Source organism: Lynx rufus, unplaced genomic scaffold, assembly GCF_022079265.1.
Source record: "Lynx rufus isolate CCGP_SWC_20201006 ecotype Redwood Valley unplaced genomic scaffold, mLynRuf1.p SCAF_12, whole genome shotgun sequence".
Taxonomy (NCBI): domain Eukaryota; kingdom Metazoa; phylum Chordata; class Mammalia; order Carnivora; family Felidae; genus Lynx; species Lynx rufus.
In genome coordinates, this window is record NW_025814826.1 from 67,626,522 (window position 1) to 67,652,543 (window position 26,022).

The 26,022-nt window shown below is 56.5% G+C and overlaps 1 protein-coding gene across 1 annotated transcript; it reads right to left on the minus strand.

Moving 5' to 3' along the window:
• Positions 1–25,337, minus strand: LOC124507500 (lymphocyte antigen 6H). The gene is made up of 5 exons (XM_047073837.1): positions 25,224–25,337; positions 14,135–14,222; positions 1,312–1,439; positions 500–619; positions 1–236 (listed from the first exon to the last, which is right to left on the minus strand). Coding segments are annotated over exons 2-5 (486 nt in total). The 5' UTR covers positions 14,137–14,222; positions 25,224–25,337.
• Between the last annotated feature and the right edge of the window lie 685 nt (positions 25,338–26,022).

Genomic DNA, 26,022 nt, shown 5'->3' on the forward strand with positions numbered 1-26,022 from the left:
TCAGGGCCCAGCCCAGAGGAGGGCCGGCCCCAGGCTGAGCAGCAGCCCCCCGGCCAGGGCCCAGGGGCCACCCCCCGCCCTCGGCCCCCCGTTGCACAGATCCGTCCCGCAGCAGTCCACATCGACTTGTAAGATCCCAGAGTTAATGAAGCCCATCAGATAGTCCGAGAAGAAGTGCCGCTTAACGAAGTCGCAGGACGAGGCGCACATCTTGTTCACGGAATGGTCCTTCCTGCCTGGGGCAGAGCGGGGAGAGCCTGGGGCGGGAGCCGCACCTGCGCCCTCTTCCTCCTGCCCCGCACGGGACCCACCCACGCCGCCTCAACTTCACGCAGAGGGCCACGGAGGGGGCCACGGAGGGGGCCTGGGCAGGAGCGACGCCGCTCACGGTCACACAGCAAGGCAGTGTCCTACCCACAGACCCACACTCTTATCCACGGCCGGAGGGGCTCAGAGGTCGCCCCCAACCGCCCCCTGCCGGGCCCAGGTCCCGACTCACTGCTGCCGGGGTCGGTGATCCGGACGCTGGCGCACACCGTGTCCGACGGCTGGCACTGCTTCGGGGTGCAGTGGCTCGAGTTGGTGGTCAGGGTGCAGTCCTGGCACCACAGGCCGTGAGCTGCGCAGGGCACGAGGACGCGGATGAGCAGAGGAGCGGAGGCCCAAGCTGGCCCGTGTGTGCCCCACTCCCCTGGCCACCGAGGCTGCTCCCGGGAGGACCGCGCAGCTCCAGGAGGCCAAGCACCCCACCCCCCTCGCCGACCAGCGGTGACCAGGCCAGCCTGGCCCCCGGAGGTCAGGCCCTGGGAGAACCGCGGTGCCTTCTGGGCAATCTGCGGGGAGGCTCCCAGCCGCCGGAACTCCGGAAGCCCCTGGGCACCCTCCGTGGCCCCACAGACACGTGTGCACACATGCACGCACACACCAGCCACACACAAACCTCACACTTATGGGGCTTTCACACGGGCTCCTGCACGCTCCCACACCTCCCCGCACAGTTCGGTCGGTTCCAAGCCAGGAAGGACTCGCTGGGAGGCCAGGTGGGGGCTCTGAGAAGCGATGGGGCGCACGAGGGGGCGTCCGTGCGGGACTAGCCCACGGTACAAGGGCGGGCAGGAGCCAGGAGGGCCCCGTGCGGCTGGGGCTGGGGCCGGAGCACCGTGAGTCAAAGCGACGGGCGCGAGGGCCCGGCTGGGGTCGCCGGGGTCGGGAGCGGGTGTGGACGCGACGGGCACCGTCGGAGGATGGCGGCCCCACAGCCCGGCTCTCCCGGGGACCCGGCCCAGCCCCGCGGGCCGCCCCCAGACTCACCGGGCGCAGAGCACAGCAGGGCGGCCAGCAGCACCAGGCCCAGGCCGTTCATGGCTGCAGGCGGCATGCTCCAGGCGGGCCTCGGGAAGGCGCGGGGGTGGTGGGCGGAGGTCCTCCGGGGCGCAGGCCTGGCAAGGAGACGCCTCGGTCAGGGGTCCCCGCCGCCCGCCGGACCCAAGCCCCCCCCCCTCACCCTCCTTTTGCGGCCCGGAGCGCAACCTCCGCCTGGAAATCCCGGGAGGGGAGGAAGGTCCGCTAGCTCGCGAAGCCCTACCCCCAGCCCATCCCCCAGAGCGTCCACCATCACAGCATCCCCTCCGGGGAGAACAGGTCCGCCGTCTCGGGCAGGGTGACAGCTCGAAATGCCCCCAACCCGCGCCGGGCACCTGTGGGGGGCGGGGGGAGGGTCGGGGGCAGCGCGTCTTCTCCCTGGGGAGCGGCAGGTGCGTCCGGAGAGAAAAGGGCAAGACAAGGTGCGAGCAGGCCGTACCTGCCGATGGGGGAGGGGCGCGCGCCACGTCCCCACCCCCACCCCTGGGCTGGGGGCCCGGGAACCCCGGGCCGAGCCCCCGCCCCTCGCCTCCAGCGCGCGCCCGGGCGCTCACCGCGGGTCGAGGCGTGGAGCGCGGGCTTCGGGTCGGGGGCGCACTCACATCCCTGGGGGGGCTCGCGGCTCCGGGGCTCCGGGAGGCGCGGGGAGCGGTGCCCTTCGGTCTCCCTGCGGACCGGAACCCGGGCGCAGCCTTGTCTTTCGGGGAACGCAGCCGCAGACGCGGACCCCGCGCGAGGGGCGGAGCGGAGCCGGGGCGGGGGCGCGCGGGGGGCGGGGGCGGCGGGAGAAGGGCGGGCTGGGCGCCCGGGGCTCGGGGCCCCGGCGGGTCTCCGTCCCGGGCCGTCCGCGCCCCTCGACAGCCAGCGCCCGGCCCGCGCGTCCGCCCCCTCCGGTGCCGGCTCCCTCCGCGGCTGTCCCGCGCGCCCCTCCCCCGGCGCGGGCGAGAGCCCTTCCCCCTCCGCTTGGCGGAGATCCCCTCGAAATTTCTCGGAAGAACGTTTACTGCGAAAGGAAGCGAGCGAAACGCACAAAGACGCAGGGACGGAGGCGGGTAACAGCGGAGGTGATTCGCTCAGGCCCTCGTTCGCAGACTCCCAGCGAAGGGGCCTTCCCCGGGCCAGCCGTCCCCGCTTCGATGGTTTGAGGGTGCGCACCCCCGCCCCGCCCGGACCCGGGGCAGCCGTGACCACCCCCACCCGCCGCCACATCCACGTCCGAGGCGCCAGTCCCAAATGCTGGTCTCGGCATTCAATGCCCTCCGCCGCCTGCTTGGCCCGTTTCTCAGCTTTGTCTCTCGCCTTCCCGCCGCACAAAGCTTTTGAGTGCTGTGTCTTCGCACCCGCTGCCCCCTGTGCCTGGAATCCATCGCGGCTGAGCGCCGAGTGAGCCCCAGCTCCTGTGCACGTGTTGGGGGTTGTTTCTTTTGGTCTGCCTTCGTTTGGCCGGGCAAATATTTGTGGAGTTCCCACGGTTGGCCTAGCGCTGAGCACTGTGAGAAGAGCTCCGCCCTCCCCACCCCCCCCCCCACCCGATCTTACCTCAGACAAACGATTATCACTAACATCCCCTTGTGAGCTGTGCCGCTGATCCCATGGACCCAGCACATAGTATGTGCTCTGTGTAAACCCGTGCGTTATGTCGTGACAGCTTCACACCCTCCCTGCAAGTGCTGTTGGCGTCCCCACCTTACAATGAGCGAACGGAAGCACAGACAGGTTGAGCTCCCCGCCCAAGGTCACGCAGTGACAGGTGACAGAGCGAGTGTTGGAACCCTAGAGCCTGCACACCTTAACCCCGCCCCGGGCTGGAGGAGTGAAGGGGAAGGAGTCCCCTCCAACTTGGGGACTGGGGCTCCCACACCTTCAATTCAAATATGAGTTCAGGGGCGCCTGGGTGCCTCAGTCCGTTAAGCATCCGACTCCAGCTCAGGTCATGATCTCATGGTTCGTGAGTTCGGGCCCTGCGTCGGGCTCTGTGCTGACAGCTGGGAGCCTGGAGCCTGCTTTGGGTTCTGTGTCTCCCCCCTCTCTGCCCCTCTCCCACTTGCACTATCTCTCTCTCAAAAATAAAAATAAACACTAAATATATGTGAGTTCAAAGTCAAAAAATCAGCAAACATCCAAAGAAAATGGGCCTCCAAAGACACAGAAGAAACGATGAAGAGATACGGATGTAAATCTCCACAAACCTTCTAAACTGAAAGTGTGCGATACAGAATACAAGATTCATTTGTGTGGTAGGTTGAAGTTAGATTGTAGGAAAGAACAAGGCAGTGCCAGAACCGTGCTTTGTTGGAGAGGGGAACCCCTAGAAATGAAAAGCTCTCACTGAAATTAGCAGGTCATCAGAAACTTTGAAAGATTTAGGCTAAATGAAAATAAAGTCGTTTAAAAACATATATGATATGGCTTCATTTACATGAGATGTCCGAAATAGCGAAATCCAAAAAAGAGAAAGTCAATCCATGGTCGCCTCCAGCCGGGAGGAAGAAGGAATGAGGACTTCTTGCTAGTGGTCAAGGCGTTCTTTCAAGTGATGAAAATATTCTAAAAATAGAGACTATCCTTGCACAACACTGTGAATGGACTAAAAACCACTGGATTAAAAACCTCAAAAGGCTGAACTTTATAGTATGTGAGTCATATTTCAACAAAGCTGTTGTAAAAAAAAAAAACCAGCAAATGCATTAGGCGGCACATTAGATACCACTGAAGAAAGAATTTGCAAACTGGAATTTAAATCTATAGAAATTATCAAGATTGCGGTGTAAGGGATAAGGGGACAGAAAATAGAAAAGAGAGGGTGAGACACACAGCATGCACCGTGCCGAGCGCCGAGAGATGTATGGTCAAAGTCCCAAAGGAAAGACAGCCGGTATTGGAAGAGATTATGCCTCAGAACTGGTGACAGGTAAGCATTTACAGAGAAGCGCAATGTATACTAAATGGAATAAACAAAAAGAAAATTCACACCTAGGTACAGCAGAGTGAAATCACAGACCACGAACGGCAAGAGATCTTTAAAATAGCCAGAAGATGGGGCACCTGGGTGGCTCAGTTGGTTAAGCGTCTCATTTCAGCTCAGGTCGTGATCTCACAGTTCCTGAGTTTGAGCCCCACGTCGGGCTCCGCGCTGACAGCTCGGAGCCCGGAGCCTGCTTCGGATTCTGTGTCTCCCTCTCTCTCTGCCCCTCCCCTGCTCACGCTCTCTGTCTTTCAAAAATAAATAAACATTAAAAAATTTTTTAATAAAATAGCCTAAAGGAAAGAGCGATATCAGCACTAAAGAAACAGCAGGTAAACTGACAGCAGAAATGGATGCCCAGACTGTGGAGTAAGTGTCTTCGAAGTGCTCGGAGGAAAGTAACTGCCAGCTAAGAATTTTCTACACCGTTTTCTGCTGGAGGCCAAGCTATCCAAGGAGCCTGATGGCAGGGCCCGGGCGGTGGACGGATCGGGGCTGCATGGCGGCCCGCCAGAAGGGAAGCTTCTTGTCCTCCTGCTTTTATGTAATTTGGCCTTAGCGTTGGTCGGGGCAGCCCCCCTACTGATGAAAGTGCCTGGGGATTTGTCGGTTGGGATTGCCCACGACAGGCCCCCCGGGAGAAGAACCTCTGGGGAAAGACATAAGATTCCGCGGGGAAATTATGCGGCCCTGCATCCAGCCCTTGCCACCCCCTAGAAAGACTCCTCTACCCAAAGGAAGGATGGGCCCATATATTTCCCAGCCGAGGAGGGGGACGAATGGGTTCGAAATCCCCACTCCGGCAACAAAGGAATGTACCTATGGATACAGGTTGCTCCAAGCCCTAGGCCCGCTTGGCCCCCAGGAGGCATTCCAGATGATAACCGGACCTGGCGGGTTAAGGTACAGAATGGCTCATTAGTTCCCAGGTAAACATTGTCTCTCTGGGAGCGCATAAGGCGTGGGTTTCCAGGGCCCTCCTGGCTCCCTCCCGGCACCCAGACCAAAGCGAACGCTTTTGTTCCTTGTGCCGCAAACGGTTCAAAGGAACCGTTAAGAAGTCACGTCCCTGTAAATGTTCCACTTGAGGTGTTGAGAGCTAGATGACCTTGAAAGGGCAGGAGGGAAATTTACAAGAAAATAACTGTGTTGTTCCTTAATGGGTGATTACACAAAAGAACGTTTTTAGAATTAGGTAATGCCGAGAAACGTAGATAACGCACACCACAGGGAAATTGCTAACAAATGTAAGGCCACGCTTGCCACAATAAAGCGGCCAGTCGAACCCACTGCCGTTGTCCGTGTCCATTTGTTGTCTTCGCCGACGCCATTCATCTTTCGGGAACCCCCGGACCCGCTGGGGCGGGACCTCGGCAGTTTTCCAAAAATAAGCACAAGAGAAATTTTTCGGGTAATGAAAAGTTTGCACGTAAATGTTTTCTGACAACACTTTGGAGGAGTTGTGAGGGTTTCCCGCTAGCGGCCTTTCATTAAAGGAACTTTGGGAGAACGCACTGCAGAAGGAAAAGGTATTCCAGAAGGAAGGGCTAGACTCGAGAAGGAAGCGCGTGGGAAGAAACTGGCTTCTGGGAGGGAAATGGAAGCTGGGGTCGTCATCTGAGGCGGGAAGAATGTCCGATACGTGAAGTTTGAAAAGACTGAACCCGAGGACAAGGCGCGGGCAACGGGCGGGGTGACTGAGTCAGAGGGTCCTGAGACCCGTGCGCTGTTTGAGAGGCAGCGCGGGACACGGACTTTAGACAGTGCTCGAACGATCAGGGTGCAGGAGAAAGCCTCCAGGTAACCAGCAGAAGGGCCGGGGGCAGCGCCTCATGCGGGAAGGGAAAGACCGTCCGTGTGTCACAGCACCCAGATATTTAGTCAGACGCTGTCCTGGTGGTTTCTGTGAGGATGTCTGCAGGTGAGGCTAACATGTACGTCAGCAGGGGCGCCTGGGTGGCTCAGTCAGTTGAGCGTCTGACTCAGCTCAGGGCATGATCTCGCTGTTCATGACGCATCAGGCTCACTGCCGTCAGCACAGAGCCCACTTGGGACCCTCTGTCTCCCTCTCTCTGCCCCTCCCCCACTCATGCTCTCTCTGTCTCTCTCTCTCAAAAATAAATCAACATAAAAAAAAAAGCATTTCCATCAGTAGACTTCGAATGAAGCGCATTGCTCTCCATGGTGTGGGTGGGCCTCATCCAATCAGTTGAAGGCCTGAATAGAACAAAAACGGACTCCCTCTGAGCAAAAGGAACTTGTGCCAGCAGACAGCCTTTGAACCTGAACTGGAACATTGGCTCTTACTGACTCTTCTGCCCGTTGGCGTGCCCTGTGGGTTCTGGGCTTGCCAGACTCCCAAATCACACGAGCCAATTCCTCACAACGACTCTATGTAACTCTACACGTCCCGTTGGTTCTGCTTCTCTGGAGAACCCGGCCCGTTACAGGGAGTGACTTACACCTGGTAAGTGAGGGCCGCTGGAGCTCGAAGCCCGCTGCAGTCTCTGTCCCTGTCCCCCACTCTCCCAGACTTCCCGTCAACATCATAGGGAAATGCAAGGGGAAGGGGCCGAGGCAGGCACACGCATCATTAGTCGACGTTTCCGAAGATCCCCGTGGCTGCTGAGTGGAGAATGGCCTGGAAGTTTCTAGAATGGAATGGGGCCGGGGCGGGGGAGGGGGAGGGGTAGCGAGGAGGACAGCGGCTCAGACCAGGGGTAGCAGTAGAAATGGGGCAGGTGGATGGGTTCGCGAGACTTGGCCACGTGTGTCCAGGATGCCCACCTCCGGGCTCTGGCTCGGGAAGCGGGTGGACCCAGGGCAGGACGGTGAGCACATTGGCCATGAGAGGCATTAAAGCCTTTTCGTTGGTTAGGGACGCCTGGACGGCACCAACGGCGGGTCGCAAGTGCCTGTGGGGCTCAGCGCAGGGTCTGGGCTGGAGACGCACGTGTGGTCTGGGTCGGCACAGAGGGAACAGGTGGGGTCTCCAGGCGAGAAAGTGCAGAGACAGCAAGGCCAGCTGAGGGTCCCGCCCAAGCAGCGAAGGTGCAAACAGGTCCTGTCACTGGGAGACGAGTGCCTCACAGGATGTCACTGTTGCCTGAGTCCAGGAGCTGTCCATCTGTCTGTCCATCTGTCCGTGTGTCATCCTTTTGACACCCAGGCCCACTTTGGCTCAAGGCCCAGCAAGGGTTCACACAGAGGCCCTTCCCTTCTCTGGTCCCTCTGAGCCACCCGTCCCCAGGCTACACCCGTCCCCAGGCTACACCGCCTCCAATTCCCCGGAGCCTCCCGGGCCCCAGCCGTGCCCACGGGACTCCCCGGCAAAGCCCCAGTGCTCTCCCAGCTTGGGGAGACTCCTCTCCCCCACCCCTGCCTAGGTCTGAGCACATGTCCCGGGCAGGGGCAGCTGTCAGCTGTCACCTGGGGCGGCCTGCTCCTTCCAGGCCAGCGTCCTGGGGGCGTTTCTGCACCAGCATTGAGCACCCGTGCTGTTCCCGCCTGCCACCTTCCTCTCCACCTTCCCTGTGCCAATGTCCAGGCATCAAAGGAACATTCCTGCAGAGGAGGTTGCACCAGGCCAAGCCACAGCCTCAGAGGAGCCCGTGCTCCCCGACGCTTTGCTTCTCCAGCCTCTGCTCACCTGCTCCCTCCGCCTGTAACACCCATCCCGACACCTCCCTCCCTCCCAGCCTGCACTTCCTTTTTGCGGTCAGCAGTCTGGGCCCCTCCCCCAAGCCGGCCTTCTGGTGGCCCTGGACCCAGAACGGAGGTCAGATCTTAGTTCCTCCCACCTCCTCCCCTGAATGCACTGTGTCTCTGGGAGCCCGCCGTCGCCCCCCACCCAGCACGGGCAGCTACGCGACCCCGGCCACCGCTCCAGGGCTCCGTGGCCATCATGCCTGCATCATCTGCCTTTGCCCGAGACCACCTCTCAGCATGCAGGGTCCCCTTCGAGACACCTGAGCCTTCTCGAAGCTCAAGTCGGCTCCGAAGAACCCCTTCCCAGCAGTGTTAGAAGCCCGGAGAGCAGCTGCAAGGAGCCTGAGCACAGCGCCCGGCCCAGGGTCCAGGCTGGGGGAGCTCCCACTGCAGGGAGCACTCAGGGCTCCTCACCCCCCAGCCGCCGGCGCTCGTGCACACGCTCCACACACTCACACCGCGTGCACACTAACGTGCACACACACGTTCACACATATGCACACTCACACCGTCACAGATCCACACCCACACTAATGCACTTCCTCTGCCACACCTGCACGCTCGCACACACTTACACGCTCACTCACACACTCACTGAGACCTCAGTCCCAGCAGGTCAGCAGCTCCTGAAGCGCACAGGGCTCTGCTCTGTGCTCTCGACGGCATGTCGTGTGTGACCGTAGCCGGCTCGTCCAGGGCCTCTTTCCAGGAAGCAGAAACAACAGCACAGTGGTGACATCCAGCCTCTGGGGGAAGACAGGAGACGCCATGCTCGGGGGGGGCGGGGGGGGGGATGGTCTGGGCCTGCTGCGTGACCTCCTGAGCCTCGGTCCCTCGCCTGTAGAATCGGGGGTGCTAGCCACCTGTGAAAGCGTTGTGGGGAGCACACACAATGCCACCACTAAAGTGCTCACTGGGCGTCTGGCCCAGCGTCTGGCAGGGCACCACCACGGCACAGTCATCCATTCCTGCCACCAGCCAAAGAGACAGCCGAGCCCCACCCCGGGGAGGGAGGCAGCAGGGGAGAGCCGGCAAACAGAAAGGCGGCTGTGGGGTGATGTGAGCTGTCATGAGAGGAGCTGGGGGGCCGTGGACGGGGCCTTGGAAGGAGACAGCGAGCCAAGGCCTGGAAGACCAGGCTGGCGCAGCCCCAAGTCCCAGAGACGGGACGGAGCGGGGGTGATTGGGAGAGGAGCCAAGTGATGTAAGAGGGGAGGACGGAGGAAGAGGGAGGATAGAGAAGAGGAAAGGGGAGGAGGAGGAGGGAGGAAGGGAAGGGGAGGAGGAAGAGGGAGGAGCGGGGGTGGGCAGAGGAGGGGGGAGGAGGAGGAGACGGGAGGGGGAAGGGTCTCTGCCAGGCCTGGGGCAAGGCGGCCAACCCCCAACATCTGGAACCTGCGGTGTGGTGGGTGGGCTCTCAGAACCCCTGGGACACCCCTGCTCCCTCCCCTGAGCCTGGGCTGGACTTAGCCGTTTGCCTGTGGTGGAGAGAGAGGGCGGAGGGATGGTGTCCCTGAGACAGGGTTATAAAAAGAACAGCTTCTGAGGCAGGCTCAGGCCCTCTCCCGCTCACCCTCGGGGAATCCGGCTGCCCCGCCTGCGGAGGGGGGGAGTCCTGCCTGCCGACAGCCACTCGAGGGGGCTGGAAGTGGGCCCCCCACCCAGGCCTCCCTCAGATGAGACCACAGCCCCGGACGACAGCTTGACCCCAGCTTCCTCAGGGACCCCAACGTACAGGTGACGCCTGCATTTCGAGCCCACGGACATCGGGAGAGCACAAACCGTGTTGCCTGAAGCCCCTAAGTTTTGGAGTAATTTATGCAACAAAAGATCACGCAAGTGGGCAGGGCCTGACTTGGGCCTGGTGGGGGGGTGGGGGAACAGACGTCAGAAGTCTTGAAGACTAAAGTCCTAGGCGTCCGGCCCCAGCCCCTGGGGAGTGCGGTTCTGGGCCTGCTCCTCAGAGAGCGGAGACTGCGCTCTCCCCATGTTGGGTGGGCTTGGTTGCCAGGGAGATGGTGATTCCTAACCCAGTTTCCAAGCTACTCGGCTTCCTTCCAATGCATGTAGGTCAGTTTCACCCTATCAGGATTTTGCAAACAAAGAGTAACAATCAGTCACGATTAGCAGGAGAAAGGACTTTCTTTCCGGGCAGCCAGAGCAGAGCAAGTCCCTGTGTGTCCCTGGCCCTGCGGCCTGCACAGGTCCTGCAAGGAGCCTCATCTCCCTCCTCCGGACCCGCCCTGGCGCAGACGCCCAGACCCCGGTGAGGGAGCACGGAGACCTCGCTCTGCCCAGGGGCACAGTGACAAGTCCCTGAGCGCTAAACCGGCAGGAACCCTCATACCACACTGTGCTCAGGCCCCGGATGACTGGCCGGTGGGCCAGCCCCAGAGCAGAGCCAGCTCTCAGGTGGTCAGAACCAGGGACAGCGTCAAAAGCCACCGCGCTCAGCCCTAAGCCCGCGGAAGCAGCGGCGGGGGCCGAGGACGGGGTCCTGCCCGAGATGTGCTCCCAGAGCTCCCGGCCTTGTCTTTCGGCCGACACTGTCAGAACCCTCCGAGCCGTCCAAGACTACGGATGCGGCCGCGGGCCAGAGCTGCGGAGGAGTTTTCCCGAAGACTGCCCTGCGTGCTCACGGGGCCAGCCTCTCAGCCAAGGGTTGACAGGGACGCTGTGTCAAGCCTTTCCTGAGAAGCCGCCGAACTCAGAGAGGGAGAAAGTTTCTGACCCCCAGGATAGTGGGGGGCAGGGTGTACGTGGGCTGAATGCTGACCACAAAGAGACGCTCAAGTTCTAACCACCAGAACCCGTGAACGCGACCTTATTTGGCAAAAAGCTCTTTGTGGATGAGATGGAGTTAAGGATGTAGAGATGAGGTCATCCTGCATTTGGGGTGGGCCCTAGACCCAACATCTGGAGACCTTAGATGAGAAAAGAAAGATGCGAGGCACAAAGGCACGGGGAAAGGTCACGCGGCAACGGAGGCCGACCCTGGGCGTGGCCGCAGGCCACCGACCTCCTGGAGCCACCAGAGGCCGGAAGGGGCCGGAAGGACCCTCCCCTAGAGACTTTTTATTGTTTTAAGCCACCAAGCTTGTGATTTGCTGCAGGAAACAAACACAGGGTGTCATAGGCGCTGTGAGAGGGAAGTGCCCCCAGCCCTGGCCAGCTGCCTGCGTGTAAGAGGCCAGAGGGCCTGCTGTGCTCTGAGGACCCAGGGACGCGTCCTGGGCCCGGCAGACTCAGTCACACCCAGACCCACCTGCAGAGCCCAGGGGCCTGGGAAGGAGGGGCAGGCAGCGGGGCCTCCAAGCGACATTTATTTATTTTTTGAGAGACAGAGAGAGACAGAGCACACGTTGGGGAGGGGCAGAGAGAGGGGGAGACACAGAAGCCGAAGCAGGATCCAGGCTCCGAGCTGTCGGCACAGAGCCCGACGCGGGGCTCGAACTCACGGACCGCGAGATCATGACCTGAGTCGAAGTAGGACGCTCAACCGACTGAGCCACCCAGGCGCCCCTGTGGGGCCTCCAAGTTAGACAGGAGCAGGGGTCCACCTTAGGGGCAGAGCAGGAAGGGGACGGTCCGTCATTGGGAAGGGGCTCCCCCCAGGCCCAGCAGGACGTGGACAGGATAGAGGCCCCATGTGCGGCTACAGCTCCCCCCCCACAGGACACCCCCCCAGGGGCAAGATGCCACCAGATCAGGGGCTAATAGCACTCCCTCCACGGAACCAGCACCCACCTTACACGGAAGGGAGAGGGTGGGGTGGCTCTCAGCCCCACCCGCAGCTCCTCTTCCCCCAGCTCCGCCCCACTGGGGGGCTCAGGCTACCCTACCCTGCCCCGGCTTTACCTCCCCGACTTCCCCACAGGGCCCACGGGGCCCGGCCTCCTCCTGCCTTTTCCCCTCAAGGGGGGGGGGGGCTGAGAGTCCCCTCCTCCATTCGTGAGCCCCCACCCCGCACCACAGGGATGCGACCCCTTCCTGCCTGGATTGGGAACCAAGGAGAGAGGCCTGTGAGGACGAGTATGTCCCCTCCACTCCACTGCCCTGCCCTCCACGCATGAACCCAGCACAGGCTGTAAGGCCGAGGCCCCCTGAAGCTCCTGATGGCTGTCCCTGTTGGCAGAGGGGCAACTGATGTTGGGGATTCCTGTTTCCTGAAGGAGGTGGCCCAGGGGGTGTCTCATCGCTGTGGGGGCCCGAGATGCCCTCAGAAGACACCAGACAAACACACGCTCACGCACACACGAATACAAACACACATACACGTAAACACACGTAAAAATGCACACACACAACCACACACATGCAAACACACACATATGCACACACATGCACACACGCAGACACAAACACCTGTATATGCACACACGTCCACACGCGCACATGTGCAGACACAAACACACGCGTGTGCACACACGTACACACACAGCAAAGACCAGAAGAAACAGCATCTGTGGGGAAGAGCCCCAGGTGGGGGAAGGCCCAAGGGGCCCCAGCGGAAAGAGAGACACAAGAGGGCAGGGGTCAGGCCCCGGAGAGGACACCAAGCCAGTCCATCCGCCGGCAGGGCCAGCAATATCCTGGGAGCTCTCTGACCATCCATTGTCCTCCCCAGGCCTCACCTGGCCCCGGCCCAACCGTCTCTCACCCGGACCCCCGCCAGGGCGTCACCCGGGCTCCTTGTGCCCACTCCCACCCACCCCAACCCATTCTCCAGAGGAGGTCAGAGCGGCTATCACAAACTCAGTGTCCAAATGCTTTAGGGGCTTCTGATTGTTCTCAAGATGAAGTCCAAAGCCTTCCGTGACCCCTGGCCCCTCCCACCTCTTCTGTCACCGCCTCAGCTCCAACCGCTGTCCTTTTTGTCCTTTCAGCTCCCGTACTTGCCAGATTCCTGCCTCAGGACCTTCGCATACGCCGCTCACCGAGGCTGGAACCATTCAACCCCTTCTCCTGCAACTGGCCAAGTCCTATTCAGCTCCGAGGTCCTGTCTTCAATGTCACCTCCCCAGGGAAGCCCCCCACACCGCTCCTCAAGCCGTGTGCTCTCACAGCATCTCCAGTGACTGTTCTCTGTAGAACCAACCACAAGCCACCATATTCAACAAGTGTCTGGGGCCCTGCTTGCTTGGCAGCAGTCTCCATTGGACCTCCCCGCCCTGAGGATGTCTCCCTTGTTCACGCTGTTCTCCCCACACCCAGGTGTCCGTGCTCAGACCCGCTCATCGCTGAGTGGAGGCGTGTGTGCTAACGGCAGTGGCCGGGACACGGCAGCCAGTGTACGTGAAGCATGAGTGGGAGGCATCCTGGGGCTCATAACTGTGGGGGGTTGAAACATGTGACCAGTAGCCCTTAGTTATTTACACGGACTCCTCTCCAGCCTTGGATGGTTCTCCCACACCCGGCCCAGCCCTCTCCACCTTTCCCGCACTCCACCTGAGGGTCTCTTCTTGACCAAGCTCAAAAGCCACCTCCACCAGGAAGCTCTCCTGGTGGATCCCCACCAACTACTGCCTCCTCATGAGGGGTCCTTGACGCAGCCTTCCCTCCTTTCCTGTTTCCGCGTGCCTGCCACCTCTCTGTCCCCAGCTCCCAGCTCAAGGTCCCACACAGCGGGTTCCACCGAACACGTATGTGTGTATCTGCCCCCATGCCCCCAACCACACCCAAGCTCCTGGCAGCAAGACCCCTGGCTCTTCGTCCAGCCCTCTCCCCGGGTAGCCCGTGGTCCAGTGCTCCCTCGGTCCCGTCTTTGCTGGGGCCAGATCTCGGGGTTCAGGGGCATCTATGAGACACCTATGCTTCCTGGACTCGGGTCCCAGGCCCCAGAAAGGGAACGTGCGGGTGGTTGCATTGACTCTCAGATCAGGCTCCAGCACAACAACCTGGCCTGGACCAGGGCCCAGCCCACCCCCCCCCCGCCGGGGTCCCCACCCCAGCCCCACCCCGGGATCCGGCTGGTGCCAGGGAAGGTGAGCCCCTCAGGCCATCCTGTGGGCGAACACCCCAAGTCACAGGTGTGCACCCCACGCAGACACTCCAGGGAGTCCCGTGCACCCGTCTCGCCGTTAGGCGGTGTCCTCTCACATGCGCCTTCAGGAGGTACTGTCTACGGCGGCCCGGGGGACAGTAGCTAATGTGACCGAGCATCAGACTTCACAGACCACGTGGAATCCTGGGATAAAGCACAAATAAAGAGACAGAGCACCCCAAATAGAGGAAGGAAACCCGGCCCACACCCTGACCACAACTCACGCCCTCACAAAAAAATAAGCAAATGAAAACAACCCAAAGTGGTTTGCTTGCGGCTGCTGTGGTCCCGATGTCTTCCGGAAGCGAAGCCCCTTGGCCGTAGGAGGGCCGGCCGAGGAGGCTGTTATTTCCGCACCGGTGACAGAGGCGAGCAGACCACGTGCTGGGAGAGCAGGGTCCTCCGCACACTGAGTCCTGCGCCCGCTGCGCCCAGGGTTCCGGCGGCCTCCCTCGCAAACAACCGCACGTAAGAATAGAGGCGCCTGGGGCGCCTGGGTGGCTTGGTTGGTTAAGCGTCCGACTTCGGCTCAGGTCATGATCTCACGGCCCGTGAGTTCGAGCCCCGCGTCGGGCTCTGTGCTGACAGCTCAGAGCCTGGAGCCTGTTTCAGATTCTGTGTCTCCCTCTCTCTGACCCTCCCCTGTTCATGCTCTGTCTCTCTCTGTCTCAAAAATAAATAAATGTTAAAAAAAAAATTTTTAAAAAAAAAGAATAGAGGCGCCTACGGTACCTCGGGCTGGGCTCCAACCACACGGCGAAGCAAACGTCGCCGCGAAGCGAATCGAGTGAAATTTTGGCTTCCCCGTGGCGATAAAAGTCATGTTCACGCTACACTGTCGTCTATTAACCGTGCAACAGCTTTGTGTCTAGAAAACAATGCACGTACCTTCGTTAAAAATACTCCCTTGCTGGGGCGCCTGGGTGGCGCAGTCGGTTAAGCGTCCGACTTCAGCCAGGTCACGATCTCGCGGTCCGGGAGTTCGAGCCCCGCGTCGGGCTCTGGGCTGATGGCTCAGAGCCTGGAGCCTGTTTCCGATTCTGTGTCTCCCTCTCTCTCTGCCCCTCCCCCGTTCATGCTCTGTCTCTCTCTGTCCCAAAAATAAATAAACGTTGAAAAAAAAAATTAAAAAAAAATACTCCCTTGCTACACTTCAGCTCAGGTCATGATCTCCCGGTTCATGGGAGATCCAGCCCCGCGTCGGGCTCTGTGCCGACAGCTCAGAGCCTGGAGCCTGCTTTGGATTCTGTGTCTCCCTCTCTCTCTGCCCCTCCCCTGCTTGTGCTCTGTCTCTCTCTCTCTCTCTCTCTCTCTCTCTCTCCCCCCCTCTCCCTCTCCCTGCCCCTCCCCCACTCAAGCTCCCCCCCCCCCACAGAGAAATAAATCAACATTTAAAAAAATACTCTCTTGCTAAAAATCGCTAGCCAAGCCCGTGCTTCTCTCTGCTGGCCAAGGGTCTGCCCGAGGCCGACGGCTGCTGGCCGGTCCGCGTGGCGGCCGCTGAAGCCGGGGCGGCGGTGGCCAGTTTCAAAACAAGACGACAGCGTGAAGTTTGCAACGACAGCGGGCGCTTCCTTTCACGAACGATTTCTCTGGAGCAGGTGACGCTGTCTGACAGCATTTTACCCACAGAACTTCCTTCCCAAGTGGGGACCGTCCTCCAAGCCCTGCCGCCGCCTTACCAACTAGGGTTCCGGAATATTCTAAATCTTCTGTTGTCCTTCCAACAATCTCCACGGCATCCTCGCCAGGAGGGGCTTCCATCCCCAGAAAGCACGTTCTCTGCTCCTCCCCGAGCGGCACCTCCTCGCCCGTCAGCTTTATCCTGAGACGACAGCAGTTCGGTCCCGTCTTCAGGCTCCGCTTCTGATCCCGGCCCTCTGGTCCCCACTGCCTCCGCGGGGCCGTCCTCTGCGGCCGTCCTGAGCCCCTCAAAGTCCTCCACGAGGGTCAGAGCCACTTCTTCCAAACTGCTGTCGGTGTTAACGTTTCAACCTCTTCCCACGAAATCACAGGGGTCCTTCGTGGCATCTAGAACAGTGACCGCTTTCCAGAAGGTTTTCAACTTTGCGCGGATCCGTCCGAGGACTCCCTGTCTATGGAAGCTATATCCTTTTTTTTTTTTTAATTAAAAATTTTTTTTAAACATTTATTTATTTTTGAGACAGAGAGAGACAGAGCATGAACGGGGGAGGGGCAGAGAGAGAGGGAGACACAGAATCTGAAACAGGCTCCAGGCTCTGAGCAGTCAGCACAGAGCCCGACGCGGGGCTCGAACTCACGGACCGCGAGATCGTGACCTGAGCCGAAGTCGGCCGCTTAACCGACTGAGCCACCCAGGCACCCCTTAATTAAATTTTTTTAAAAAAAACATACGGGGGCGCCTGGGTGGCGCAGTCGGTTGAGCGTCCGACTTCAGCCAGGTCACGATCTCGCGGTCCGGGAGTTCGAGCCCCGCGTCGGGCTCTGGGCTGATGGCTCAGAGCCTGGAGCCTGTTTCCGATTCTGTGTCTCCCTCTCTCTCTGCCCCTCCCCCGTTCATGCTCTGTCTCTCTCTGTCCCAAAAATAAATAAACGTTGAAAAAAAAATTAAAAAAAAAAACATACGTATTTATTTTTTGGGAGAGCGCAAGCGGGGGAGGGCCAGAGCGAGGGGGACAGAGGATCTGCGGCAGGCTCTGTGCTGGCAGATGTGGGGAGCCGACGTGGGGCTTGAAATCACCAACCGCGAGGTCGCGACCCGGGCCAAAGTCGGACACGCAACTGACTGAGCCCCCCAGGTGCCCCGAAGCTGTATCCTTACAAAATGTATTTCCCAAGTAAGAAGACTTGCAAGTCAAAAGTTAACTCCTGATTTGTGGGCCGCAGAACGGATGCTGTGCTAGCGGCACGAACACAACACAAATCTCCGCGTCCATCCCTAGCGGGGCTCTGGGGTGACCAGGCGCCTTGTCAGGAGCAGCAGGACTTTGAAAGGAATCTTTATTTTCTGAGCAGAAGGCCTGGAGGGTGGGCTTCAAATACCCAGTCAAGCGTGTCGTGGACAGATGCCCACCAGCCGGGCTCTGTGGTCCCACCGCTGGGGCACAGGAGGAGGACACCTAGCACCACTCCTCGGGCCCTCATTCCAGCATGGTCACTGGGCACCGGCTCCCTCTTGAAGTCACCAGCCGCGTCGGCCCCTCCCAAGAGAGCCAGCCCGTGCTCCGGGGCTGTCAAGGCAGGCGCCGACTTCTCTTGGCTGCGGAGGTCCGGGATGGCGTCTCCCTCCAGGACCGGGCCGTCTCATCCACACCGAAAACCTGCTGCTTAGTGCAGCCGCCTTCGCTGACTATCTGAGCTCGATCTTCTGGAAAACTGGCTACTTCGTCCCGTACTTGTAGGTTGTGGAGACGGCTTCTTTCCTGAACCCTCCGGAACCAGCCTCTGCTGGCTTACAGCTCTCCTCCCGCGGCTCCCTCGCCTCCCCCAGCCGTCGTGGAACGGACGAGAGGGAGGGCCCTGCTCCGGGCCAGGCCTTGGCTTAAGACAACGTCGTGTCTGATCTGATCTCCCATCCGACCACCCGACTTTCTCCGCATCGGCAACGAGGCTGTTTTCCTTCCTTATCATCCGCGCGTTCGCGGGAGAAGCACCTGTACTTTCCTTCAAGAGTCGTTCCTCTGCGCTCACAACTGGGCGAACCCTTTGGTGCAAGAGGCCTCGCTTTCAGCCTGTCTCGGGCTTTGACGCCTTCTCACTGAGCTTAATCACTTCCAGCTTTTGATTTGAAAGTGAGAGAGATGTTGATGAAGTCCCCAATAGCTCATTTTTGCTTTTAATTCCCTTGCCTTTGGAGACGTGTCAAGCAAGAAATTATTGCTGCTGAGGTCAAAGAGGTTGTTGCCTATTTTCTCCTCTAGGGTGTTGACGGCTTCCTGTCTCACATTTAGGTGTTTCATCCATGTTGAGTTTATTTTTGTGTCTGGTGTAAGGAAGTGGTCCAGGTTCTTTCTTCTGCGCGTTGCTGTCCAGTTTGCAAGCACCACTTGCTGAAGAGACTGTCTTTATTCCACTGGATATTTTCTCCTGCTTTGTCGAAGATTAGTTGGCCATGCATTTGTGGGTCCATTTCTTGGTTCTCCATCTATTCCATTGGTCTATGTGTCTCTGTTTGTGCCAGTACCATACTGTCTTGATGCTTACAGCTTTGTAGTAGAGGCCAAAGTGTGGGATTGTGATGTCTCCCACTTTGGTTTTCTTTTTCAACATTACTCTAGCTATTCAGGGACTTTTGTGGTCCCATACAAATTTTAGGATTGTTTGTTCTAGCTTTGAGAAGAATGCCGGTACATTTTTTATTGGGATTGCGTTGAATGTGTAGATTGTTTGGATAGTATTGACGTTTTAACAATATTCATTCTTCTAAAACATGAGCATGGAATGTTTTTTCCATTTCTTTGTGTCTTCTTCAGTTTCCTTCAGAAACAATCAACAAAACTAAAAAGCAACCGATGGAATAGGAAAAGATATTTGCAAGTGACATATCAGATAAGGAGTTAGTATCCAAAATCTATAAAGAACTTACCAAACTCATCACCCAAAAAACAAATAATCCAGTGAAGAAATGGGCAGAAGACATGAATAGACACTTCTCCAAAGAAGACATCCAGATGGCAAACAGACACATGAAAAGATCCTCAACATCACTCATCATCAGGGAAATACAAATCAAAACCACATTGAGATACCACCTCACACCTGTCAGAATGGCTAAAATTAACAACTCAGGAAACAACAGATGTTGGCGAGGATGTGGAGAAACGGGAACCCTCTTGCACTGCTGGTGGGAATGCAAACTGGTGCAGCCGCTCTGGAAAACAGTGTGGAGGGTCCTCAAAAAATTAAAACTAGATCTACCCTATGACCCAGCAATAGCACTGCTAGGAACTTACCCAAGGGATACAGGAGTGCTGATGCAGAGGGGCACTGGAACCCCAATGTTTATAGCAGCACTTTCAACAATAGCCAAATTCTGGAAAGAGCCTAAATGTCCATCAGCTGACGAATGGATAAAGAAGATGTGGTTTATATATACAATGGAATACTACTTGGCAATGAGAAAGAATGAAATCTGGCCATTTGCAGCAACGTGGATGGAATTGGAGGGTATTATGCTGAGTGAAATAAGTCAGGCAGAGAAAGACAGATACCATAGGTTTTCACTCATAGGTGGATCTTGAAAAACTTAACAGAAGACCATGGGGGAGGGGAAGGGGAAAAATAGTCACAGAGAGGGAAGGAGGCAAACCATAAGAGACTCTTAAATACTGAGAACAAACTGAAGGTGGATGGGGGGGTGGGGGAGAGAGAAAATGGGTGATGGGCATTGAGGAGGGCACCTGTTGGGATGAGCACTGGGTGTTACGTGTAAGCAGTGAATCACGGGAATCCACCCCCAAAACCAAGAGCACACTGTATACACTGTATGTTAGCCAACTTGACCATAAATTATATTTTAAAAATAAATAAATTAGGGGTGCCTGGGTGGCTCAGTCGGTTAAGCGTCCGACTTCGGCTCAGGTCATGATCTCGCGGTTTGTGAGTTCGAACCCCGTGTCGGGCTCTGTGCGGACAGCTCGGAGCCTGGAACCTGCTTCAGATTCTGTGTCTCCCTCTCTCTGCCCCTCCCCCACTCACACTCTGTCTCTCTCTCCTTCAAAAATGCATAAACATTTAAAAATTAAAAAAAAAAAAAAATAAAAATAAATTAATTAATTTAATTAAATAGAGACAGGCGACTTCCCCCCCACGGGGACACCTAGTGGCCACCGCAGAGATATTAACTGGCCTGATGCCAGCGTCGTTGTGTCTCAGAGAACAGAGCTGACCAGGGACAGGGTGGTCCGTGGCGCCCCAAAACAATTACCCCCGTAACCTCAAAGATCACTGGTCGCAGGTCACCGCCACAGAAGTCCGAGGTGCTGTGAGAATTAACAAAATGTGACCCAGGCACGAAGTGAGCAAACGCTGTTGGAGAACTGGTGCCGACAGACCTGCCTGTGGGGTTTGCCACAGACCTTCCGTTGCAGGAAACGCGGTATTGATAAAGCACAATAAGACAAGACGTGCCCAGAGCTGCCGGGGGGGCTCCGTCGGCTAAGCCTCGGACTCCGGCTCAGGTCATGATCTCACAGTTTGTGGGTTCAAGCCCCGCGTCGGGCTCCGTGCTGACAGCTCAGAGCCTGGAGCCGGTTTCAGATTCTGTGTCTCCCTCTCTCTCTGCTCTTCCCCCGCTCATGCGCTGTCTCTCTCTCTCCTTCAAAAAGAAATAAAAACATTAAAAATTTTTTTTAACAAAAAAATAGATTGAAAACACCCCAAGGTGTTCCCATAGATATTTCCTTTTTTTATTTTTGAAAAGGGAGAGTGTGTGCACACGTGAGTGAGCAGGGGGGTGGGCACGGAAGGAGGCTTCATGCTCAGAAGCGGGGGGCGGGGGGACTCAATCTCAAGACCAGGAGATCGTGACCTGAGCCGAAATCAAGAATCAAGAGTTGGACGCCTAACCGCCTAACCGGCTGCGCCACCCAGGCGCCCCGCTAGGTGTTTCTTATTGCAGGTCACAGAATCACAAGGCTCCACTACTGTGGCCATTTGGAAATTTTCCTAATGAAACGTTCACGTGTGCAGAGGGCTGGATCCCGTCCCCATGCGTCTCCTTGACTGCATGAGGACGATAAAAAATAGTTCCCCAAACTTCTGTGACTAATTGGATCTGTCTCCTTTTAAGTTAGTGCAGAGTCTCAGAGTCCCTGACACCGGTAAGCGGATGCTGAGACCAGCTACTGGGAAGCAGGAGTTTGGGGCACAGAGGCCTTGAGCCCAGATCCCAGCTCTGCTATTTATTTTATTTTGTTGTGCAGTCTTGACCCAGTGCTGAGTTCCGGCTGAAGAGCACAGTCTCTTTCTTGGGCAGCCACTGATGCACACGCCCCAACCACACCTCTTATCCGGACCCTTGAACACCCTCCCTCCCCGCCCCGGGGCTGGGTGCCAGACGACTAGGGCTAGCTCCTCTGCCTAGAGGTGCCAAAGTTGTTCAAATGAGCCGATCTGCAGGGAGCCTGTGGGACCCAGCTCCGTGGCCCTGCTGGCTGTCCACGAGCTGCTCCTACAGGCACTACACACACACACACACACACACACACACACACACACACCGGCCGGCACAGCCCCCAGATGAGGCCAGCGCTCTGCCCTCCAGCTGCCCCAGTGTCATCCTGCTGTGTCCCACCCTCAGAAGAACCTTCACGTTTTATAAAATTGATGTAGAAGGACCAGTGCTTGGGTCCCACCTGTGTGACTTTGGACAGCTCCCAGGCCCCCTTTGCTTTTCACACATAAAGATGGGGGTCCCTGGTACACAGGGTCAGCCCATACGCTAAGTGAGTGGTTACAAAGAGAAGTCTGGTGAAATGCCTGGCTTCATAAATGCCCTGCATGTAACTGCACCCCCAGCCTAGCCCTGGAGGTCGTGCCTGGCTGGCGCCACTTTGACTGGAGAGTCTCAGTGAACACCACTCGCCCCCTCGCTTCCCTAATGGCTGACTTCCATTGCAAGAGAAAGTCGTCTGCTGCGGCCTAAGGCTCCCACTGACGATAAGAAAAGCCAGGTAAATCACAGAAACCATCTTTTTAAAACTCAAGAGAGCTGGAGGAGCACCAAAGGCAGGAGGAACTGAAATCCAGAGGCGGGAGACCTGCAGACCTGCCCTGGAAACCCCCAGCCGCCCCCCAAACACTGGGGACCTTGTGATCGTGGGAGCCTGAGAATTTGCCTTTGGTCGAGGCAGAGGCCACCCCTGGGGGACAGAGAAACAAGCAAGCAGAAGCAGAGAGTGGAAGGGACTCCAGGGTGTGGCTGGTTTCATATGCATTTTGGAATCCACTGACCAGTTTCCACACACGAAAGGCTGACAGCACAATGAGGCACTACTACAGGCCCCAGAACGGCTACAGTTTAAAAGACTGACAACACCGAGTGTCGGTGAGGTCGTGGAGCAACTGGAACTCTCTCACAATACGGGTGGAGACGCGTTGGAAGGTGTTTGGTGGCACCTCCCAAAGCGGGTCACACGTGAGTCTCACCCCCGGTGTCTACCAGACGGGAAGGCTTGTTTATACCAAAACATGTGCAAGACTGTGCAGAGCAGCATTCGTCATCAAAGCCAAAACTGGAAACAAGCCCAAGGCTGCCCACAGTAGATTAGGTACCAGCTCCAGAATTCCCACACGATCAACACTACCAGGTAACAAAAATGCATACGGACAGACTGCGGACACACACAGCCCCAGAGTGGTTCTCACAAGCACTACAGCCGGATGCAAGTAGCCAAACAGAAAGCAGCTGACACTGTATGATGCCATTTACACAGAATTTTTAAACAGACAAAAGCAACGTATAGTATTAGAGTCAGAATAGTGGTTACCTTCAGGGGATGGATACTGACTGAGAGGAGCCCAAGGGAGCCTTCTGGGTTTCTGGAATGCTCTGTATCTTGATATGAGTGCTTGTTACTATGTATAGTAAAACCATGGTTTGTGAGCATAATTCGTTCTGGAAATATGCTTGTAATCCGATGCACTTGTATATCAAAGCAAATTTCCCCAAAAGAAATATAGGAAACTAGGGTGATTCATTCCACAACCCAAAAATAATCATATAAAAATGATTACAATACTGTAATGTAATACAAAATAGTAAAGAAAATACAATACGTTTTTAATCTTTATTTAGTTTTGAGAGGGAGACACAGAATCCAAAGCAAGCTCCAGGCTCTGAACTGTCAGCCTAAGAGCCTGACGTGGGACTCAAACTCATGAGCCGTGAGATGATGACCCGAGCCAAAGTCACAGTTTCATTGACAGCTGACAGCTGCTGTTCATGAGCAAGCCCCTCTACGTCACGTCCAAGAACGCAACCGGACCACAGTGTTCTCCAAGCAGAATTGAAGGTTCTCTTGGTGGCCCCATCCCAGGCTTTATCGATGATCTTGGGGCAGTTCATGGTGTGGAAATGATTTTTCCAAAACTTGGAGGGTGAGGTTTGTCCTTCGGTCACCTCGAAGCATCGCTGAAATCGTGCTTTGATGTAAAGCCTTTTAAAGTTCTAAATGACCTGCTGCTCCATGGGCTGGAGGACTGGAGTGGTGTTGGGAGGAAGGAACCTGCCCTTAATGAACTCAGATTCCTCCAGTAAGTCGTCCTCAAAGCTTGGAGGCTCAGCAGGGGCATTACCCATAACCAGCAAGGCTTTGAGCGGCAAATTCTCTAAAAGGTATTTCTTCACTGCAGGACCGGAGGCCTCGTTGATCCACTCGACGAACAAGATACGAGTGACCCAAGCCTTGCTGATGGACCTCCACGTAACGTTTAACTGGCTCCTCTACATCGTGCCTTTCCTAAAGGCTCGTGGATTCTCAGAATGACAAACGAGCAGGGGCTTGCCTTTGAAACCCCTGCTTGCGTTAGCGCAAAACGAGAGGGTGCGACGGTCTTTCACGGGCCTGTGACGGGCACTGCATTCTCTTCTTCTATAATGTGCGGCCTCTTTGGTATCTCTTTCCAAAAAAGCCCCGTCTCATCACAGTTAAAAACTTGATCTGGCAGGTAACCCTTGGAAGCCATGAGCTTCTGGAACTCGGTAGCAAATGTCTCCGCTGCGTTAGTGTCCAAACTCGCAGCCTCTCCGAGCCTCACAACACTACGGATGCCACTTCTCTTAAAGTTATCAAACCATCCCCTGCTTGCCTCGAAGCTTTCTTTGTTTTCTGCTGACCTACGAGGCGGTTTACTTATGAGGTCGGTGTACGAGGCCTTTGCCTTCTCACAGATAAAGTTCTCGGTCACAGTATCACCTGCCAGTCACTTCTCGTTTATCCAAGCCAGAAGCAACTTTCCTACATCTTCCAGAACACATGGCCATTGTTTTGATATTCTCGTGACTCCTTTCACTGCATCTAGCCCCCTTATTTCTTCTTTCTTCTTTAGTATTGTGCAAATGGCCGACATAGACTTCTTATAAAAATCTTACGATTTCGGCCACTCACCTGCCTCGCTCATACTTCTCGATGATTTCCTTCTTAACTTTCACTGTAACCACCTCCTTCTTTTTACCGCCTTTCTTTTCAACCTTTTTCTACATGGGGGCTATTGTATACACTCGCACAGATGTTGACCACAGCACAGAGTTAATAATGTTTTGTCATATACTGTATTTCATGCAAGTGGCAACAAGGCAGCAGGGGAAAGGGTCTGTTTCTGCAGATGACCTGACGTAGAATGAGGCAAAGCATTCCTAAGCTCACTCTTGTCTGGAAAAGCAAAGGACTGTCCACAGGTGCTTTGCAGTGACAAAAAAAAAAAAAAAATGCACTAGCTCCCATTGTGGGCACCTTCCAGCATTCTGAAAAATCACTGGCAAACACCATGGCCTGAGCCATGGGCGACATGGGCGACATGGGCGACAATCACCCACAAGCATGGGCGACAATCACCCACAATCCCAGAGAGAGAGACAGAAGAACCATTGGCTCAGTTGTGATCATGAGACCTTTGGGATCACATACTACTCGTATTGCAAGACATCGCTCGTTTATCAAGTTAAAGTTTATTAGAAATGTTTGCTCATCCTGCCGAACACTCGCAGAACAAGTTCCCCGTAACCCAGGGTTTTACTGTATATATGTATAACATCATTAATCTATACACTTCAGTTTGCACACTTAGCTGTATGTATATTCTATCACAATCCTTTTCATGAAACAAGAATGTTCTTAGCAGCGCTATTTGAAACAGCTCAAAACTGAAAACTGTCCAAAGCTCATCAGCTGTACGGTGGATTTTTTTAAAAATTATGGCGTATTCCCATGCCACGATACTGTGTAGCGCTTAAAAGAAACAGATGCTATGGGACTTCCACGATACAGATGGATCTCGCGGGCCTACCAGGAGTAAAAGAATCCAGACAGGAGAGAGTAAGCACCGCCTGACTCTAATTATATGAACAGGTTTTAGATGAAGGCTAACACTTATGACCTCCGTGCGCTCCCCCTACGAAATCTTTCCATCTTGTACAACTTCTCCTAGCTGTCCTCTACTTACCGGAAGGGACGGTGCCTGATTCATGACTGCCATGTAGCTCTTCAACTTTACTCCATTGGATTTTGCTTTCTAACACTTAAAAATAAAACAGCCCCTTACCCTACCAGCAAAAAAATAGATTTATTAAGGAAGAGCAGAGAATAGCAAGCCAGCACAAGCAAGCAATAAGCAAATGCCCGGAACAAGGCGGAGAAAGCTCTTTTATGGCGGGGGGGGGGGGGGGGGGGGGCGGGGCTGTTGTAAACTGAAAGTCCATTGGGCTAAACTGGAAGTGTAGTGGCTCCTCATTGGCTGAGCTGTGACTGTCTCTCATTGGCTGGACTGTTGCTGGGGGAGGAGGAAACTTTCCTTCCTCCAGCCCGGTAGCCGGTAGCCCGCAAGGCGTCAGTCTCCTGTCTGGACTTGATTTTGAGGAGTGGTCGGGGATGAGAGCTGCCGGTGCTGGCCTCCCAGCTCCGTTCCAAGTGAGGTTTGCTTTTATTAATCTTCACACCCTGTATCTGAAATTCTGCCATCATACCTGCCAGGAATCCAAGTGGGACCTCCCCAGGACACAGGTCCTCTGCTGTCCATGGATGTGCAGACATAGTGCTCCCAGACGGGCCTCAGCAACCAGCCAAGCCTGGGGGCCGGACCCAGCCCAGCACCCACGTGGGGCTCCCGCGCAACCTGGGACCCCGGGCGGTCCTGGAGCTTCCCCGCCTTCACGTTCAACTTAAGTGATCCCCACCCCCTCGCAGACTCCTATCTCCATCTCAGTCATCAGGGTCTTTCTTTCCAGGCCCCCAGGCCTTTTCCC

What these genes read in the sequence shown, in the direction of transcription:
- LOC124507500 (XM_047073837.1), bottom strand. An exon ending in CCTGCTGTGCTCTGCGCCCG is followed by an intron (nt 620 to 1,311) that starts GTGAGTCTGGGG and finishes TGCCCTGCGCAG; the next exon opens with CTCACGGCCTGTGGTGCCAG. An exon ending in GATCACCGACCCCGGCAGCA is followed by an intron (nt 237 to 499) that starts GTGAGTCGGGAC and finishes GCTCTGCCCCAG; the next exon opens with GCAGGAAGGACCATTCCGTG.